This window comes from Aotus nancymaae, unplaced genomic scaffold, assembly GCF_030222135.1.
Source record: "Aotus nancymaae isolate 86718 unplaced genomic scaffold, 86718_ANA_hifiasm-v0.15.2.pri h1tg000020l, whole genome shotgun sequence".
NCBI classification, from domain to species: Eukaryota; Metazoa; Chordata; class Mammalia; order Primates; family Aotidae; genus Aotus; species Aotus nancymaae.
The window spans coordinates 30,502,173-30,523,009 of record NW_026988432.1 but is presented as its reverse complement, the minus strand read 5'-3'; the positions used below and the strand labels follow the sequence as shown (position 1 = coordinate 30,523,009).

At 43.0% G+C, this 20,837-nt stretch overlaps 1 protein-coding gene across 9 annotated transcripts in view; it reads right to left on the bottom strand.

Annotated features, from left to right (window-relative positions):
* The window catches only part of PIAS2 (protein inhibitor of activated STAT 2), a 120,927-nt gene that overhangs the window by 56,639 nt on the left and 43,451 nt on the right, over window positions 1-20,837 (bottom strand). For all 9 annotated transcript variants that reach the window (XM_064379213.1, XM_064379214.1, XM_021670066.2 and 6 more), the window contains one exon: window positions 6,690-6,774. In XM_064379213.1, coding sequence (XP_064235283.1) covers window positions 6,690-6,774 — 85 coding nt within the window. The remainder of the gene's footprint in view (window positions 1-6,689; window positions 6,775-20,837) is intronic.

Sequence of the window (20,837 nt, the reverse complement as noted above, 5' to 3'; positions counted from 1 at the left end):
GTAACTGGAAAACAACAAAAGGAGAAGAAATGATCAACCCCCACAGTGCCTAATTAACTTTGAGACATTCTTCTATTGTTCCTTAATCCCGCCTCAACTGATTAAGGCAACTGGACTTTGTAACCGACTTTGGTCAACCTCCTGACTCCATACCCTACGACTCACTCCCAGCTTGCAAAAACTGCCCTGAACTGTAACTTTCCACTGCCTACCCCAAACTTATAAAACCAACTCCTACCCCACCGCCCTGCACTGACTCTCTGTCAGACTCAGCCCGCCCACACCCAGAGCATGAGTTTAACATTTGGTGCTGAAATCTGGGATGGGGGAACTACTTTGGGAGACCAAACCCCCTGTCCCTGTTCTCCTTGTGCTCTCTCCGTGAAGAGACCTACCTATGACCTAGGCTCGTCAGGCCAGCCCACAGACCCACTCACCATTTTCACATCAGGTAAGCGGTTTGCCTCAACTCTTCTTTAGCCCTTCTTGCTACCTGTCAACCTTCATCTCCTTTCAGTTTCATTTTCCTCTCCCTTTCAGCGGAGACAAGAAAGACAGGACTTTCTGTGAGGTTCATGACTGGAAAAAATCCTACATAGGTCATGGAACCAGGAAGACGGTCTTCCCTCAGTGATTGATCATTGCAGAGACATCTGCTCTGGTCACTCATTCGCACTCGAGGGTGACGGATCAACGAGGGGGACATCCCTTTTGACTGATTCACCCCAGGTACAGACCAAGGTTTAGTCTGGGACACCTGCTAAGCTGCTTGGTCGCACATTCACTTTTCCTGTCTCCACCGCTCTTCTTAAACTATGGGCAACCTCCCACCTGCCATTCCTCCCTCCTCTCCCTTAGCCTGCATTCTAAAAAAAACCTCTAACCTCTCTGGCTATCACCTGACCTAAAACCAAAGAGTCTTATTTTCTTCTGCAATACTGGTTAGCCACAACATAAATTGGACAGTAGTTTTAAATGGACAGAGAATGATACCTTCGATTTTTCTATCCTGCAGGATCTAGATGACTTCTGTCATAAAATGAGAAAATGGTCTGAAATTCCCTACATCCAGGCATTTTTTTTACACTCCAACCCCTCCCTACTCTCTGCTCTCAATGCAACCCGTTCCAAATTTTCCTTCTCTCCCTTCTGTCCACCCCTCCTGCCTCTGCCAGTAACTCAGAATCCTCCTTGTCCCTCAACTCATCTGACCTTTCTCCTCCCCGCCTGTCCAATCCAGACCCTAATCCATGCCCTAACCTCCCCTCAAGAGCCTCCTTCCTCTTCCTCTTCCTTGGCCCAAAACTCACCTCCTTATGCCCCTGCTGACACTTCCCCACCTCATACTCGGTCTTGCTTACAGTTTAGTCCTGCGGCTAATTTCTCCACCCCTGCCCATCAATTCTCACTTCAATGAGTCTCATCGTACTCAGGAAGCTGAGGTGGCTGAAGCCGAAGTGGCTGAAGCCGAAGGCATAGTTAGTGTGCACATTCCTTTCTCTTTATCTGACCTTTCCCAAATCAGCCAATGGTTAGGCTCCTTTTCATCAGATCGTCCAAATACTTAACCCAGTCCTATAATCTCACCTGAAGTGACCTACATGTCATCCTTACTTCTCTACTCTCCCCCATGAACAATGCTTAACATGCATTTTATCATCAAATCGGCCCCTGACATTAAATAAGCTACAGAAATTAAAATATGACCCTCAAACCCCACAACAGGAAGTAATCAATCTCACCTTCATGGTTCTCAATAATAAGGAAAAAGTTGCCCAGTGGCAGCATATCTCAGAACTACAGATGCTTGCCTCTGCCTTAAGACAAACCTCAGCCTTACCACCGCCTCACAAAGACTTCAAAGCGACCAGACTGCAGCGTCTAGCCACCCCTCCAGGACCTTGCTTCAAGCGTCGGAAACCTGGCCACTGGGCCAAGGAATGCCCGCAGCCTGGGATTCCTCCTAAGCCTTGCCCCATCTGTGCAGGCCCCCCACTGGAAGTCGAACTGTCTAAGTCACGTTGCTGCTCCCACAGCTCCCGGAACTCCAACGCAAAGCTCCTGGACTGAATCCTTCCCAGATTTCCTCAGCTTGGCAGCTGAAGACTAACACTGCCTGAACATCTCGGAGGCCCCCGGGACCATCACGGACGCTGAGCTTCGGTTAACTCTTATGGTGGGGGGTAAGTCCGTCCCCTTCTTAATCAATATGGGAGCCACCTGCTCCATGCTGTCTTCTTTTCAAGGACATGTCTCCTTGGCCTACTTAACTGTTGTGGGAATTGACAGCAAGGTTTCCAGGCCTCTCAAAACTCCTCAAGTCTGGTGTCAATTAGGCCAGCACTCCTTTCCACATGCTTTCCTAATCGTCCCCACTTGTCTAGTTCCCCTGTTAGGCCAAAATATCCTAGCAAAATTGTCTGCCTCCTTAACTATTCCTGGGCTACAGCTGCACCTCACTGCCACCGTCCTCCCTGAGCCCGTAACTCCCTCAATAGCTCCCCTGCTTGTGTCCCCTTACCTTAATTCATGGGTGCGGGACACCACCTCCCATTCCTTGCTACAAGTCACTCACCCCTCATCATCCACTTGAAACCTAACCACCCTTATTCCACCCAGCACCAGTACCCCATCCTACAACAGGCTTTAAAAGGCCTAAAGCCTGTTATTATCTATTACAACATGACCTTTTAATTCCTACAAACTATCCTTACAATTTCCATATCCCACCTCTCCAAAAACCAGACAAATCCTACAGATTAGCTCCATCTCATTAATTAGATTACGCTTCCCATCCACCCAGTTGTACTAAACCCCTATACTCTCCTATTTTCTATACCCACTTCCGCGACTCACTATTCTGTTCTTGACCTGAAAGACGCCCTTTTTACCATCCCCTTATACCCCTCATCTCAGCCTCTTTTCACCTTTATTTGGATTGACCCCGACATCCACCAGTCCCAGCAGTTAACTTTGACTGTTCTTCCCCAAGGTTTCCGAGATAGCCCTCATTACTTTAGTCAAATCCTTTGTCAAAATACTTTTGCTTCTGGATACCAGGTTTTGCCCTACTAGCCAAACCACTTTATAAACTTACAAAAGGGAACTTAGCTGAGCCCACAGACCCTAAATCCCTCCCCCATTCTTTCCTTTCATTTGTTAAAAAAGGCCCTGGAAACGGCCCCTCCACTAGCACTCCCCAACTCCTCCCAACCCTTTTCCCTTTGCACAGCAGAAGTAAAAGGCTGTGCAGCAGGGGTTCTTACACAAAAGCCAGGCCCACAACCAGTCGCCTTCTTGTCCTCACAGTTCTAGGCTGGCTGTCATGCTTACGCCCAACAGCTGTAATAAGCCCAGAGTCCCTTAAAAGTACAGGTTATGCCCCACTTACTCTCTATACCTCTCACAACCTCCAAAATTTAGTTTCTTTTTCACACCTCACACACTTACTTTCAGACCCTCGCCTTCTCCAGCTTTATGCACTCTTTATTGAAACCCCCACAGTAACCATTGCTCTCGGACTCAACTTCAACCCAGCCTCTCACTTAATACCTAACACAAACCCTAAACCCCATGACTGCATCTCCCTAATCCATATAGAATCCTCCCCATTTCCCCACATTTCTCTTTTTCCTATTCCAGACCACACATGGTTTACTGATGGCAGTTCTTCAAAGCCCAGTCGGTTGGCACTGGCCAAAGCTGGTTATGCTGTTGTATCCCACTCATCTATCAAAGCTGTCACACTTCTCCCCTCCACCACTTCTCAGCAAGCTAAACTAATTGCCCTAACCCGTGCTCTTACTCTTGCCAAAGGACTACATGTCAATATTTATACTGACTCTAAATATACCTTCCACATCCTACACCACCATGCTGCCATATGGGCAGAAAGAGGTTTTCTCACTACACAAGGGTCCTCTATTATCAATGCCCCCAGTAACGGTCCTCCTTAAGGCCACTCTCCTCCCAGCCAAGGCTGGAGTTACCACTGCAGAGGACTCAGGATTCAAGCCACTCCTAAAAAACTCACAGGGTATAGCCCCTTTGAACTCCTATATGGCTGCACCCTTCTGCTTGGGCCTAACCTTATTCCAGACACCAGTCCTCTTGGTGACTATCTTCCAGTCCTCCAACAGGCCAGCCAAGAAATCCACCAGGATGCTAATTTCCTCTTACCCACTCCAGATACCTGGCCATATGAAAACACCCTAACCAGAAGGTCAGTCCTAGTCAAAAGCCTAATCCCTCAGTTTCTGCAACCTCAATGGACAGGACCCTTCCTGGTAGTCTACAGCACCCCAACCACTGTCCGTCTACAAGAACCTCCCCAATGGGTCCATCATTCCAGGATAAAGCTGTGTCCATCAGACAATCAGCCTGACTCCTCCACATCCTCCTGCAAGTAGCAAGTACTCTCCCCCACTTCTTTTAAACTCATCCATATCCCCAAAGTGGAAGAGTAACTAGATATAAACCCAACATACCTTTTACTTTCATTAGGCATCTTTTTCCTAACACCAATACTTAACGTAGTCACCCCTGCTACTTATACCACACCTCAGAAAGTCTCTGTTTGAGTGGTTACTTATAGATACCACACACTTCCTCATACATCATGAAAACAAAAGCTCTCCCTCCACACAGTTACCCCACTAAACCCCACTACAACCTTTAACAGCCGCAGCCCTTGCTGGTTCCTTTGGTATCTAGGTAAAAGACTCCAACCACCCCCCACAGAACACTTTCTCATCTTTTCAGTTTACACTTCCAGTTCTGCCTAAGCCAAGGATTTTTTTTTTCCTCTGTGGTTCTTCTTCTTACGTCTGCCTTCCTACCAACTGGATAGGCACTTCTACCCTAGTTTTCCTTGTTCCCAAAATTCAGTTTGCCAACAGAGACGAAAGTCTCCCTGTTTCCCTTGTGGTCCCGACACAAGCGGGTCATTCCATTGATCCCCTTACTTGTAGGGTTAGAAATTACTACTGCACTCAGCAAAGGCACAGCAGGCCTTACCACTTTAATTGTCACCTTCTATAGCCTCTCTAATGATTTCTGTGCTAGCATTGCAGAAATAACTCAATCACTATCCCTTCTTAAGGCTCAAGTAAATTCCCTAACTGCAGTTGTCCTCCAAAACTGCAGAGGTCTTGATTTACTAACTGCTGAAAAAGGAGGTTTTTGTCTATTCCTAAACGAAGAATGTTGTTTTTATGTAAACCAGTCTGGCCTCATATATGATGTCATCTATAAATTGAAAGACAGAGCCCAAAAGTTTGATAATCAGGCAAATAATTATTCTCTACCTAGCTGGCCACTCTCTAACTGGATATCATGGCTCCTTCCATTAGCAGCCCCCTTTATACCCATTTTTCTCCTTCTCTTATTTGGACCTTGCCTTTTCTGACTAACCTCTCAATTACTACAAAATTGTATCCAAGCTATAATCAATCAGTTAATACAACAAAATGCTCCTTTTAACAACCCTACAATATCAACCTTTGCCCTAAAATCTCTCGGCAGTCTAAATTCTTTCCTATTTTTATGTTTTCGTGCTGCCCCCAATCCCACTCAAAAAAGTCCTGGGAAACATCACTCTGAGAAACATCGCCCCATCACCAGTCTGTGCCAGCCTTCCTAATATACCACTGCCCTTCACTCTTCATTTCTTTTTTCTTTGTATTACAAATATAAAAATACAGGAATGTAAGGTCTTTTAGGCCAGCTGACTGTGCCATGGATAGCACGGTAACCTCTGTGACCTGCACGTACACTCCAGATGAGTTCCTAGAACTAGAAAGTCTGAATTAACTGGAAAACCACAAAAGGAGAAGAAATGATCAACCCCTGCAGTGCCTAATTAACTTTGAGACATTCTTCTATTGTTTCTTAATTCCGCCTCAACTGATAAAGCAACTGGACTTTGTGACCAACCTTGGTCAACCTCATGACTCCAGAGCCTATGACTCCCCTCCCAGCTTGCAAAAACTGCCCTGAACTGTAACTTTGGTAACTTTCCACTGCCTACCCCAAACCTATAAAGCCAACTCCTATCCCACTGCCATGTGCTGACTCTCTTTTCAGACTCAGCCTGCCCACACCCAGGTGAATATACAGCCATGTTGTTCACACAAAGCCTGTTTGGGGGGTCTCTTCATTCAGAGCACACATTTAACAAAGATGTTCTGAGGTTTTATTCAAAGGCTAACAATTTGTTCTAATAAACAGTATTAACTAAATATTTGGCTGAGTTTATTCAAAGTATACTACCCTTTCATAAGAGAAACAGGTCAACTGTTATGGACTGAATGGTGTATCCCCAAAATTCATACATTGAAGTCCTAACCCCCAATGTGATTATATTTGGAGAAAGGGCCTTTAAGGAGGAAATTAAAGTTAAATAAGGGCACACAGTAGGTCCCTAATCCAATATGACTGTGTCCTTACAAGAAGAGGAAGACACCAGGGATGCACTAGCACAGAGAAAAGGCCATCTGAGACGTATAAGCCAAGGAGAAAGGCTTCAGGACAAATCAAACCTGCCAACACCTTGATCTTGGACAGAAGCCTTGAGAATTTTGAGAAACAAAGTGTTGTTTACACTGTCCAGTCTGTGAAATTTTGTTATGGCAGCCCTACAGGTGAATAAACCAATATTCATGAGAAATACATTCCAACATTCCTCTTACCTGGATATGCATATCTCTCTAACTTGTTGAGGTGTCAAAGCGAAAATAAAAAACTTCTCTTGAAATCGCTGAATACTGCTTTGAACTGGGAAGAAAAAAAAAAGAAAGATAATATTTTCAATAACAAATCCAATGCTACAACCACCTGCAATAACCAGGCATTTCCTAAAAAGTGCCTGCCAAATTCTGAAATTTGTAGTTAGACGTACTCAACTACATTCGTCTTGGAATCATGAGTAAAATCGCTACAAAGGCATTTCTTTAATGTTAACTAAGTAACCATTCTTTATTCTAAAATACTAATGCAGGCCAGGCGGTGGCTCATGATTGTAATCCCAGCACTTTGGGAGGCCAAGGCAGGTGGATCACCTGAGGTCAGGAGTTCGAGACTAGCCTGACCAACATGGAGAGACGCCCATCTCTGCTAAAAATACAAAATTAGCCCAGCATGGTAGTGCATGCTTGTAATCCCAGCTACTCCAGAGGCTGAGGCAGAAGAATCACTTGGACCTAGGAGGCGGAGGCTGCAGTGAGCCGAGATTGCGTCATTACACTCCAGCCTGGGTGACAGAGTACGACCCTGTCTCCAAAAAAAGAAAAGAAAAGAAAAGGCAAAATGGTCCTTGTATGTATTACTGCCCACAGTTTTCCTGCTACATGAACATAAACAAGATGCCACTTGAATATCCAATGTCAGAGGGGTTCAACCATAAGTCATACCAACTCAGACAAATATTAATCCTATTAAAATATTCTTTTATTTAAGCACAGGCAGTTTATTATTATAGCAATTATCCTCCTAGAAATCATGTCATAAAATGGTTTATGTTTTTTCACAACACTATAAAAAGGAGGGAAGAGAGGATGCCATTTATAATGAAGGCCAAAAAGTAAAATAAAATGTTGGATTATAAGCATAATTATAGAGCATCAAACACAGAAACATAAGTCTCTCCATTTCTTCAGTTCCTATTCACTCCTCAACTCTTTCTTTCTTGTTCGGACTCCAGTTTTCATTATCTATGGCTAAGGTCACCAATGACCTCTTAACTGTCAAATGTAATAAACTGTATTTTAAGATTACAAGTGAACATGCTGCATTTTAATCTTAATTAATGGCATGAGTACCCAGTCTGCTGAGCCAGAAACCTCAAAAGGTCTAACATAAGTACAAATGGAGTACCAAGAGAGTGCAAATGAGGCATTAAAAAAGGAAAAATACTTGCAGAAATAATGAATCATAATCCTACCTTTGATGGGGAGAGAGGATTTACAATCAAATTCCATGTAAAATAATACAAAGAAAACTACCTAGTCACATCATAATCAAACCACTAAAAACCAACAACTATAAAATCTTGAAAGGAACCAGAGACAAAAGAAACAAGGGAACGACAACACAAATAAAAGCCAACTTCTCATTAGAAGCAATATAGGCCAGAAGGTATCTTTAAAGTGGTGAAAAAATAAACTGTCAACTGAAAATTCAATACCCTTCAAAAGCAGAATGGAAAAATAACTTTGCAGATAAACAGAGGATTTAAGAATTTGTTGGGCCAGGCGCAGTGGCTCATGCCTGTAATCCCAGCACTCTGGGAGGCCAAGGCAAGCGGATAACAAGGTCAGGAGATAGAGACCATTCTAACATGGTGAAATCCTGTCTCTACCAAAAATACAAAAAATTAGCTAGGCGTGGTGGCACACGCCTACAATCCCAGTTACTCAGGAGGCTGAGGCAAGAGAATCACTTGAATTCAGGAGGTGGAGGTTACAGTGAGCCAAGATCATGTCACTGCACTCCAACCTGGGCGACAGGGCAAGACTCCGTCCCAAAGAAAAAAAAAAATTTGTTGACAGCAGACATACGTTACAAGAAATATAAAACAAAATTACCAGGATTATTCAAAAACATATAAATTCAAAACTGGGTCTTTGGGAATGAAAATAACAACAGTAAGTAAGCGGTAAATATAAAGTAGTATGCTGTATTTTCTTTCCTTCTTGTAATTTCCTTAAAAATACTGTTGAAAGTTAAAGTGATGGCACTGAAAGGTAGGATTTCTAACACAGGGTGGAAATATGAAAACAGCAAAAAGAATGGAAGGGGTGGATAAATTATCTCCCCAACAGTTGTGTTTCCTGCTTTATTCTGATAAACCTGATTAACTAAATCTCCCTAAAGACCGATTCACTCTTAGCATGCCAAAAGCAGCAGGTGTCTATACCTGTAAAGCTGGGCACAAGACCCTCTGTGAATTTACCAGGAGAAATGTCAGTGTTTGAGACCCTATCTGGATGACTGGAGTCAACTTATCCTGAAAAGTTCCCAAAAACCATGAACCTTAACCTTAACCTAGAATGGTTCTACAGTCATGTTGTACATGTATGTTCCACATGTACTTTTATATTAAATTGTACTTACGTGTTGCACATATGCAATATATATGTACAATTTGTAAAATTTGCAGCTTACTGTTAGTATTTTGTGTCATAATAGACATATTCTTGCTGTGCCTTTAATTTTTCTGATGTATCTTTTACTTTACCTAGCTGTCAAATTTTTTTTGTCAAAATTTATTTGCTGTCAAATTTTGTCAAAATTTATTTGCTGTCAAATTTTCAATCCAGATTATGATCCCAAATAACCACCCCCTATAGAATAATGGATCTGTGTCATTATACTATAAATAGCCTCCAGGAACTTACAGCAACAAAATACTAGTGCATATGTTTTAATAAAAATCTAATTTGTATTAACATTGACAGTTTTTAGATAAGTCAATTTTATGACAGAACAGCAGCCAAAAGCATACTAAACTTTCCATACAGTAAATTTGTTAGCTAAATAGTCATTTTAACATAAACCACGAGAAAGAGTGCAGGATGCAAAGTAAAGTATGCAGGTTTTGCAGTTTATTTTCTCCCCACTGTCTACAATTTGGAAATCAGAAAACCCAATTCTTCAGAGATTTCATGAATGCCTTTAGGTTAAGAGAAAAGAAAAAGAAAAAAGACCATGACTCGGGGCATGAATTAAATATGGCTTTATTCAAACCTTTCCTTTTTCAACAACCCTTCATAATGTAGATTCTATTTTCCAAATATAACTACATTATCTCCCATTATGTCCTCCTTTTTATGTACACTTGACATACTTCCAATTGAGTAGTGGGGTATTTATCACCCTCCCTTTGAATCTGAATGGCCTTTTATAATACCATCAACCAACAGTGTACAGTTTAAGTGACAGTGTACAGCTCCAAAGCTGAACCACAGAAATACCACACACATCTTCCTTGCTCTGTGGGGACCCTCATTCTTGGAACCTAGCTCTCATGCTATAAAGAAGCCCGAACTAGCCAGGTGCTATGGCTCACACATGTAATCCCAGCTCTTAGGGAGGCAGAGGCAGGAGGACAGCTTGAGCCCATGAGTTGGAGACCTGCCTGGGCGATATAGTGAAACCCCGTTCTCCACAAAAAGGAAAAAAAAAACAAAATGACAAAAAATAAATAAATAAGCATAAGAAGCCCAAATTAGACCACATGAAAAAGCCACATAAGGGTATTCCAGCCAACAGCCAAGCTAAGTCCAAGTCATCAGGTGGCATAGCTGCCAGACATGTCAGGGAAGATGCCTCCAAGTGATCTGAGCTTCTAGCCAAGTGCATCTCAAGGTAAAGTCTTCTCAGCTAAGACCCCAGACATCTTGGAATAAGAAACAAGCCACCTATACACTCCCCTTCCAAATTCCTGACCCAGAGAATTCATAAGCATAATAAAATACCTGCTTTACATCACTACGTTTTGGAATACTATATTATATAGCAACAGTAAATAAAATAATGTCACAATGTTATGAATTTTAGCATAATTTCATCAATTCCAAATTATACTCAGATTCATTTATCGTTACTAAATGAGTAGGCTACTGGTATGACATAATAGCTATGACTGCTCTAAATCTATAGGCCCTTTTTTCCTCTTTATTAATTTTTAAACTTAACTAGACCAGAATATTACAATCCTATATCCTAGACTTAGCCCTATTGGTTACTATCCAAATTATTTAGGTGTTGGAAACAGGTTTATAACAGTGAGAAGAATCCACACCCAGACAATGGATTGCTCAGCAAAGCTAGTTTACTTTCTGCAGAAAGGGTGCAAGTCACTGGCAAGTCTTGCCACAAGAGCACACCTGAACAAAGGAGACAGGGACATTTATGACTTTCATAACCTAAAGCAATCGCCCTACTGCTGTGTCCAGTTTCCACTGGCCAGAACAGAACCTCATATTCCATGCTTAACCCGACTGGCTAAAAACTTGAAAGTTTTCTGAATAGATAAGAGGTAAAGAAGACAGGGAAGAAGAGGAAGCTAGTCAGGAGAAGGTCAGGAGGGTTTCCAAATAAAGAATGGCATGCACCAGGGTTTGGAGCTTACCCAGTTCTGTTCAGACATGCCAGAGCAAGTCAAGATAGCTGATTTAAAATGTAGCTGATTTAGAGAATATATATACATGGGTATATGTTTACGCTAATAACAGATTATGGCCACAGAGCAACAGATTGTAACTCCTTATAATGTAGTCTAAGATATAAACTTTGAAGAACTTTCCCATATCTCACAATTTCCTCCTCTTTATTTCATAATTCTTCTTCAAATTTATTAATAGGCCCTTGCTTCATTGTTTGGCTTGGACTTCCAACAAAAGTAAATTCTCTGGATAGGGTGGAGGAGGAGTTGGAGATAGGTTAGTGAGGGTAGTATTAACAAGCCTTTTCACAAGTCTTTGAACACAGGGTATAACACAACATCCTACGAGAAGAAGTATACTTAATACTGATGCCAAAGTGTCCTTCCATTTGCCGAACCAGTTCTCTAGCCGGTTTGAAATGGGGTTATTTATTCTGATATTTTGGCTAGTTCATTAGTTAGGGCCGTAAGTCCCTGTAAGGCTCTCGTGTTACTTCCACCTGGAGCTGTTATTTGGAATGAAAGCACAGCATTAGGTCTTAATTATCATGCAAACATCGCCCTTTTCAGCTAACATCATGTCAAGAGCAATCCTGTTTTCCCACGTCATTTCCCACAGCTCTGCAATCCCCTAAACAACATCCTTGGTATAGTTAACAAATCGTTGTTGATTATAATATATCAGTCTATGTTTTTATTTATTGTCACCCAGCAGAAGAGTGTTGATTCAAATCCAGTAGCTATCTAATCTCTGACTACAAATTCATTTTGAACTCCTCTTGGGACTCCAATTGCAACTAAGTACACGTGAGAATCAAAGAACCCATATGGGGTTATGTATGTCATTGGTGCGTTACCTCTATCTTTGCTTGATGAAATGCCAAGGTAAAAGGGACAGCCGGGCTGGGCGCGGTGGCTCAAGCCTGTAATCCCAGCACTTTGGGAGGCCGAGGTGGGTGGATCACGAGGTCAAGAAATCAAGACCATCATGGTCAACATGGTGAAACCCCGTCTCTACTAAAAATACAAAAAAAATTAGCTGGGCACGGTGGCGCGTGCCTGTAATCCCAGCTACTCAGGAGGCTGAGGCAGGAGAATTGCCTAAACCCAGGAGGTGGAGGTTCAATCGCACCATTGCACTCCAGCCTGTGTAACAAGAGCGAAACTCCGTCTCCAAAAAAAAAAAAAAAGGGACAGCCAATTGGACTAGAGTGCAAGTACCACTCTAGTTATTTGACAGAGTGTCGAATAAGGGTCCCCCACAATACCACCATACATCTGCTCAGGGATGGCTGATGGAAGACTGATGGGTTAGCTCTCGAAGTATCCTACTTCACTGCATCCTGTGAAATTTCCAAGAATATTCAGTTCTCCTCCTCCTGCCATGAGAGACACAAAGCGAACCCTACCTGGGAAGATGGAGGTTGAATGACCTTTGGGGGCTGACCCTGCAGGGTGTTAGACCTCAGGATACAACAGAGAGAGAGTGTGGCACAGTCCATGGTTCCAGGCAGTAGAATCTTGAAAGAGAGCTATCATGCATTCCAGGTCTGTCTGGTGAGAGGACCACTTCAGTGGGAAGGGGACAATCTGGGCCTCTGGCCTGCCATGTGCACTAACAGTCGCTTTTATTTAGCACGCAGATGGAATATTTAATCCATTCTAACCAGGTATTTGCATCTTAATACTCTGTCTCAATAGCTAAGGTTTGTTTCAGATCGTTTATCTGCAGTACCTTTGTTTTATCATTAGGGGTGGGAATAATTGGAACAGCTGATGTTTGATCTAAGACTGAAATGGCTAGGTTTGGAGAAGCGGAAGGAGGAAGAGAGAGAAGGTGTATTTAAAACATACCTACAGGATATCTTTCCTGTTTACATTTGCCCCAATGCCATATAGGCGATTTATAACAGGTTTGCTATCCATAATTGTAGAAATAATGATAGAAATGAGAATAGGGTTGCATTGGTAAAATTTGCAATCTGGGGTAGAGGTCCCTTTAGTGAAGTAGAGGCTAGATCTGAGATCAGTACAAATTCCTCCTGCAGAGGTCCAGCCTCTATATTGGGTATTGTATAAGACGTTGTCCCAGCTATTGCACGGCTGCCAGTCAGTAGGGACAAGGAATTGACGCCTGGGCTGTAACTTGTCCCATCAATGAGGACTGGGAACTGCCAAACTGGTTAGGGGGCCAAGGCATAAGTATTTCTCTGAGGAAGTTAACTGTCTTTGACTATGTATGTTTCCACAAGACATTACTAGGCAAGCATCAAAGGTTATAACTTGAGGGAATCTGATCTAGGTATATTAATGATAAAATGAGGAGTAGCAAAAGGAAAGAAAGAAAAATATTACGTAGAAATACATCAAATTTTTCTTAATTTTAATTTGGTAGGGCTCAGTCTGGGAACAACTGCCCAGAAACCTTAGTGAGTGGATGCATTCTTTACTTGAGTATGGTGGGCCTATCCCTTCTCGGCGGTGCAGACAGCAGTCTCAGTGGTCAGCAGCACAAGTCAGCGTCCTTCCCAAGCTGGCTCAAGCTTCCCTCCTTTCCATCCTTTAATGAAGACGTGATCTCCAAGCCTACATTGATGTACTGAAAATTCCAAAGGTGGCGCCTGTACTAAAAGACCTCTGGTCTTAAGAGAGGAGAGGGTAGAAGACAGACCAGGTATATAATTTCTAAGAAACTGATCTTTGGTTTCAAATGTAAGAATATCAGCTGAAGAATGTAAGTAATGCAGTCCATATAGCATCTCATACGGAGATAAACCTATGTCTTTCCAGGGAGCCATCCTGATCCTAAATAAAGCAACAGGAAGGCATTTGGACCACGGTAACTAAGTTTCTAAAATTAAATGATTTTTAAGTGTCTAATTCATTCTTTCTACTCTCCCTAAGGTGGAAGGATGCCAAGGAATATGACATTCCCAATCTATGTCTAATGTCTGGGCCAATTTCTTAATGATATCTGTGGTAAAGTGAGTTCCACTGAGTCAATGTTATTTATCAATCCAAATCTGGGTACAACATGCGCTACTAAGGCCTTTACTGCATTATTAGCAGTAGCTTTCGAGAAAGGAATAGCTTCTACCCAGTAAGTGAGATGATCAGCTATCACCAACAAGCATCTTTATGAGCCTATTGGTGGCGTATCAGTGTAACCCACTTGTATACTTTCGAGTGGCCTTAACCCCGGAGTTCTTCCACCCAGAGGTAATTTCTTCAAAGCCTGCTTATTCGTTTTCTTGCACATGAAGCAGCCATCTGTGACCTGCTTGGTCAGAGTATAAATTCCAGTACATCCATAGACTCTAAGAACTGCATCACACAAAGCCTGAGGGCCCCAGTGTGTGTTCCCTGGTGCAGATGAGATAAGGCTTGTCTCCTAAGGGGCTTAGAGAGCAACACCCTCTGGTCCGGGAGAATCCATTTCCCATCTGCATTTTTGTTATCTCCAATTTCTGTCAGTTTCTCCTTTTCAATAGAAGAGAAAATAGGAACTATTTTAGGAGAAAGAAGGCAGGGAGTTAGATGAGACATTGGCTCAGTGGCCACGGCTGCCTTTCTGGCCACCTGGTCTGCAAGGTTGTTTCCCCAGCTTCCAACAAAAAATCATGTTGATGTCCAGGGACATGTACGATAGCTATTGTAATTGGAGATTGTTCAAGACACGAACAACCAATGGTTCATGAGCAAGTTCTTGGCCTTGGCTATTCATCAGACCTCTTTTGGCCGAATTTTTTCCAAATGTATGTGTGACTCCAAAGGCATACTTACGAGTCTATATAAATGGTTCCTATTTTATTTTCTAAGTATTTCAAAGCTCAACTAAAAGCAAATAATTCACAACCCTGGGCAGAGTAACTATTGGGTAATTGCCCTGATTCAATTTCTTCAAGGGTCTCTCCATCCACTACTGAGTACCCGTTATGTCGTTTCCCATCAAACATCCATGAGGACCTATCTATGAACAGATGCTGTTCAGTCTTATAAGGGGTCTCAGACCTTTGTATGGTCAGACCTTTGCATGGTAATCAGTTAGGTCCAGACATAAATGTTCTGTCTGCAAACCTGCGGGGTTAGAAAACATGCAGGGTTGAGTGAGCTTTCAGTGTTATGGTTACATCATCTCTTTCTAGCAGAATGGCCTCACACTTCAGAATTCTAGAATTGGTAAGCCATCTTCCTGCCTTCTGATTTAAAATAGCTTTAACTTAATGGAGCCTACTCACAGTCAAGTACCCTCCAAAGGCAATTTTTCTACTTTCTTCAACTAATAAGGCGGTAGCTGCCAGACTGGATACACTGGGGCCACCCACTAGCAACCAGATCCAAGAAGACTTTAGACAGAAAGGCAACTGGTTGCCAGCGACCTTCATGTTCTTGGGTGAGCACCCCCAGGGTTAGCCCTTATCCACATTCATAAAAGACAGAAAGGTTTCTCTAAGGAGGGTAAGGCCAAGACAGGGGCAGACATTAAACGTGCCTTCAGTTCAGTCACTTGATCTATCTCATCAGAGGACCATATAAGTGGGTCTGGTCCTCTTTTAGTTTTTCATGTAACAATTTACTTCTTAATACATAGGAGTTAATCCATAATCTGCAATATCCAATTAGCCCTAAGAATTTTCTGAGCTCCTGTTTTGCTTCGGGTAAGGGTAAAGACACAATCCCTTCAACTGGTTCACGCCCAATCCTTCTTTTGCCTGCACTAATTAGATGACCTAAATATCTAACTTCTGGTTCAACATACTGACGCTTTTCCTTTGAAACCTGTAGCCCCTTTGAATGCAGGTGACTTAAAAAGTATGTGGAACACTCACTCACCTTTTCTATATCCTCATCAGATATAAGAATATCACCCATGTACCAAATTAAACGTAACTGTGTTGGGCTCGCCACTTCTCTAAGTCTGCAAACTCCTACGGTAATATGGTTCATCAGTACTGTTGTTTTTGCCCTGGGTGGGGAACCTCCCATTCAAAGGCAAACAGATCTTGACTGTTTTCAGCCAGAGGGCATGCCCAAAAGGAATCCTTCAAATCTATGACAGTAAACCATTGATGACTATAGGGAACTTTGTTAAGAATAGTATATGGGTTTGGCATGGTTGGATGAGTGGTTTGCACTATTTTATTTATGGCTCTAAGACCCCTTACTGATCAATAGGATCTATCAGGCTTCCTGAGAGGCAAGATAGATGTATATATGGAGACATACAAGGCTCTAAAAGCCCATCTCTAATGAGACCTTCAATCACAGGTTTCAATCCTATTCAACCTTCTAGGGGGATTGGGTACTGCTTTCTCCTAGCCACTCCCCCAAGAGTCTTTAAATGAATTTGTATTGGGGGAATCTGGAGCCTCCTTCAATTTCCTTCCCTTGACTATACATCAGGGTGAATTTTCTTTTCATCTACAGTAGTCCACAAGTGTAGAGAGGGAAAGAATTCCCTTAATCCTAGGCCTAACTTCAGCATCAAGTCTCTTCCTGCTTTAGGGATTAGCAAAAATTGAATATTAGTCATTCGATCTTTATATCTTACCTCTGTGTTTTCTAAAATCTTGGCCTTGAATCCTTCACCCTTTACCCCAGATACTAATAATTCTTTGGAAGAGCAATTTAAGCCATTTGGAGAGAAGCATAAGGAAGAACGGGTCACTCCAGAATCTATAAGAAACGTTATTTGTTCATGGTTTGGTCCCATCTCCAGATTTATCAAGGGATCTTCATTGGACTCAAGATGGAAAAGAAAGAGCCCCTGACCCCCCTATTCTTCCTCTACAAAAGCCGGCATAAGTAGAAGAACTTCCTCTGTGGCCTGTTTCAGGGCATTCTCTCTAATGGCCTGGTTTTCCACATTTGTAACATCTATCCTGCCCACCTTCTCTTCCTATTCCAGGACCCTTCTGCTTTTGCTTATCCTCATCTGCTCTACATTTCCACCTTTTACAACACATACTATGATCCTCCCATGTCCCATTTTGACCTAGCCCTCTCTGTGAATCCGCATTTCGGGGCACCAGTCAGAATTTTGTCCTTGGCTTAGTCTGCCCAGGTGAGTTCTGCCAGAAAATCTTTGCCTTTTGCTTCTGTCTCATCTCTTCTCACATATACTTTCTGTGCTTCCTCTAAAAGTTCTTCAATTGACTGGTTCTTCTATCTCTCTATCTTCTGCAGCTTTCTAGCAATGCCAGGCCAACTATTTGTAACAAAATGCAATTTTAACATGCCTTGCCCTAGAGGGCTATCTGGGTCTCAATCAGTATATTTTCTCATTTGCTCTCTCAATCTGTCTAAAAACTGCATAAGTCCTTCATCTTTCTCCTGTTGTACATCGAAGGCCTTAGTAAGGTTTTGAGGTCTGGGTGCTGACTCTTTCATTCCTCTTGTAATTAGCTCACCCAAGTCCTTCTCTGTGAGTGGCATTGTTATTATCCCAGCGGGGGTCCTAAGCGGGGAACTTGGTGTCTGCCACAGGGCTTTCTTGGCCAGCATGGTGATCACATTCCCAAGCTGCCATAGCAGCCCTGTGTATCCTGTTTCGTTTTTCTTTCAAGAACAGAATACCTAAGATCAACATTAACTCAGTCCTGGTATATAGCTGGGGACCTAAAAACTGATCAATTTGCTCTGCCACTCCTTCCGGAGCATCCAGCAGGGGCTCAAGCTCTTTCTTTATGCCATGGACCTCAGAAGCGGTTAAAGGAGCATTTATGAAGCCAATGGCATCCACTCCTTGTGGAACTTCTCTCAATGGAAAGAGCTGAGAAGTATTAGATAATGGGAGGTTCCGAATGTCTCTTTTACATTACTCTATTTCCTTCTGGAGTCCTCTCCCAGAGGAAGAGCTTTTGGATGGGCAATGGCAAAGATCAAGTCCTTGGGATTGGTAACTCCTCAGGATTCAATACAGGAATCCCTATCCCTGCCCGTGAGATGATAGCTTGAAAAAAGGGTACAAGCAGAGCAACCGCCTGTGGTGGGGGAGGCAAGACTTCTGCCTACGGCGGGGGAGGCAGGACTTCCTGTGGCCATGTGGCAGGTGCATTAGGAGTTAGAAATGGGGGGAGATGATTTAAAGTGTCCCATCGGTTGCTTTCTAACTTCTTGGCCACATCTATTTCTTGTTTTAAGTCCTTAAAGGGGTCCAGAGAAACAGGCCCTGGCTGTCAGCATAGGGCATACTTATTTCCTCTGAGGATACTGAACTCTTGTTGCTAACATACATTATTAAGAGTTGGCAGACCCAGGCTTCATCTGAGCTGAATTTTGGTCAGAAAATGGCAGGTTTTAAGATTGGCTCCTGGGGCCAAAGAAAGCAAAAATATTTGATCATCAATTGCTTTTTCTTGAGACGGAGTTTCGCTCTTGTTACCCAGGTTGGAGTGCAATGGCGCAATCTCGGCTCACCACAACCTCCGCCTCCTGGATTCAGGCAATTCTCCTGCCTCAGCCTCCTGAGTAGCTGGGATTATAGGCACGCGCCACCATGCCCAGCTAACTTTTTGTATTTTTAGTAGAGACAGGGTTTCACCATGTTGACCAGGATGGTCTCGATCTCCTGACCTCGTGATCCACCCGCCTCGGCCTCCCAAAGTGCTGGGATTACAGGCATGAGCCACTGCGCCCGGCGATCAGTTGCTTTTTCTTATGTTTGGTGCTTTCGTTCTCTTTCCAGTACTTCAGCATGCGTCCTAATGGACTATCGGGAGAAACTGGATCACATCTCACTTGTTTCCTGCCTTACTTCCTATTCCGGGCTTACTAGAAGTATTTCCTATATCGGGTCCTAAATAGACTTAATACACCCCACCCCCCACCCCCTTGCAAACCAGAGGGAAAAAACCTCTCTCAGCAGACCCAATCCCCCAGATCCCCTGGACCAGGGATGTCTTATCTGTCTGTTTCACAGAAGCCCGAATCCCCCAGATCCTCCAGATCAGGGATGTCTTACCTGTCTATTTCCCAGGAGGCCCAATCCCCCGGATCCTCCAGATCAGGGCTGTCTTGCCTATCCTGTCCTTAATGGGTTCCTAAGACTCAATTTCTTACACCAGAAGTGTCTTGCCTGTATCCTTTTCCCCAGGAGATAACCTTTCTCCCTTCTGTTTTCCCTCCTGAAGGTTATACACACTCATCCCATATTCACTCTGTCTTAACTGAACTATTCACTCACACACACATTCCCTTCAAGAGCTGACCATACCAAGGAAGTACTCTGCCACCCTCTTGGGGTTTTTCCTACTTTGGCTTGTGCACAAGGTCTCCCGGTCACCACGGTCTTACAAATCTCCCCTGCGTTGCTGAGAATTCAAACATATTCTTTGCACCTGGTTAAGTCCTGGCTCCCTCTCCTGGGGCTACCGCAATACGGTGGTAGAGCGCCTCCCCACAAGACAGGACCAAGGACTGCCCCAGAGGGGAAACAGAATCCCTGTACAGGACACTAAATTGTTGGAAACAGCTTTATAACGTCAGGAAGAATCCACACCAAGACAATGGATTGCTCAGTAAGGCTAGTTTACTTTCTGCAGAAAGGGTGCAACTCGCCAACAGTCTTGCACAAGAGCACATCTGAACAGAAGAGACAAGGACATTTATAACTTTCATAACCTGACGCAATCACCCCACTGTGTGTCCAGTTTCCACTGGCCAGAACAGAACCTCACATTCCATGCTTGACCCAACTGGCTAAAAACTTGAAAATTTCCTGAATAGGTAAGGGGGAAAGAAGACAAGGAAGAAGAGGAAGCTAGTCAGAGGGTCAGGAGGGTTTCCAAATAAGGAATGGCATGCACCAGGGTTTGGAGCTTGCCCAGTTCTGTTCAGACATGCTAGAACAAGTCAAGATAGCTGATTTAAGAGGTAGCTGATTTAGAGAATATATATACATGGGTATATGTTCATGCTAACAGCAGATAATGGCCATAGAGCCAAGAGATTGTAACTCCTTATAATGTAGTCTAAGAAATAAACTTTGAAGAAACTTTTCCATCTCTCACATTAGGAAATTGACAAATCTCTCTACTCCTCATTTCTAATGGGAGTTAACACTTTTCTCATCTGCCTTTTTAAGACTGTTCTGTGGATTAAATGCAGTCTGAAAACAGTAAGATACTATACATGTAATATATTTCACTTCTAGAAGTCCTCATCAAAAGTCTAAGCTTTTTAAAAGATATCAAAATTTCAGGAAAAAAATAAGCAGTTCAACAGATAACATGTTGCCACCTATTTGGTAACAATGACTTTATCTTGATAAGATATTTAGGTCAAAAATTAATATTTTAATATGCTTAAATGTTAAATATACTTAATATAAAACCCGCCAAGTCATCCCCCACCATCACCCCCTGCAAGTATTATATTGACACCTTTTAATAAACTGGTTTATGTATTTCAATAAGAATGCTTCCTAGGCCAGGTGCGGTGGGTCACTCCTGTAATCCCAGCACTGTAAGAGGCCAAAACAGGAGAATCACCTGAGGTCAGGAATTCAAGACCAGCCTGGCCAACATGGCAAAACCCCGTCTCTACTAAAAATACAAAAACTAACCGGGCGTGGTGTGCCATGCCTATAAGTCCAGCTACTCAGGAGAATGAGACAGGAGAATCACTAGAACTCGGGAGGTGGAGGTTGCAGCGAGCTGAGATCACGCAACTG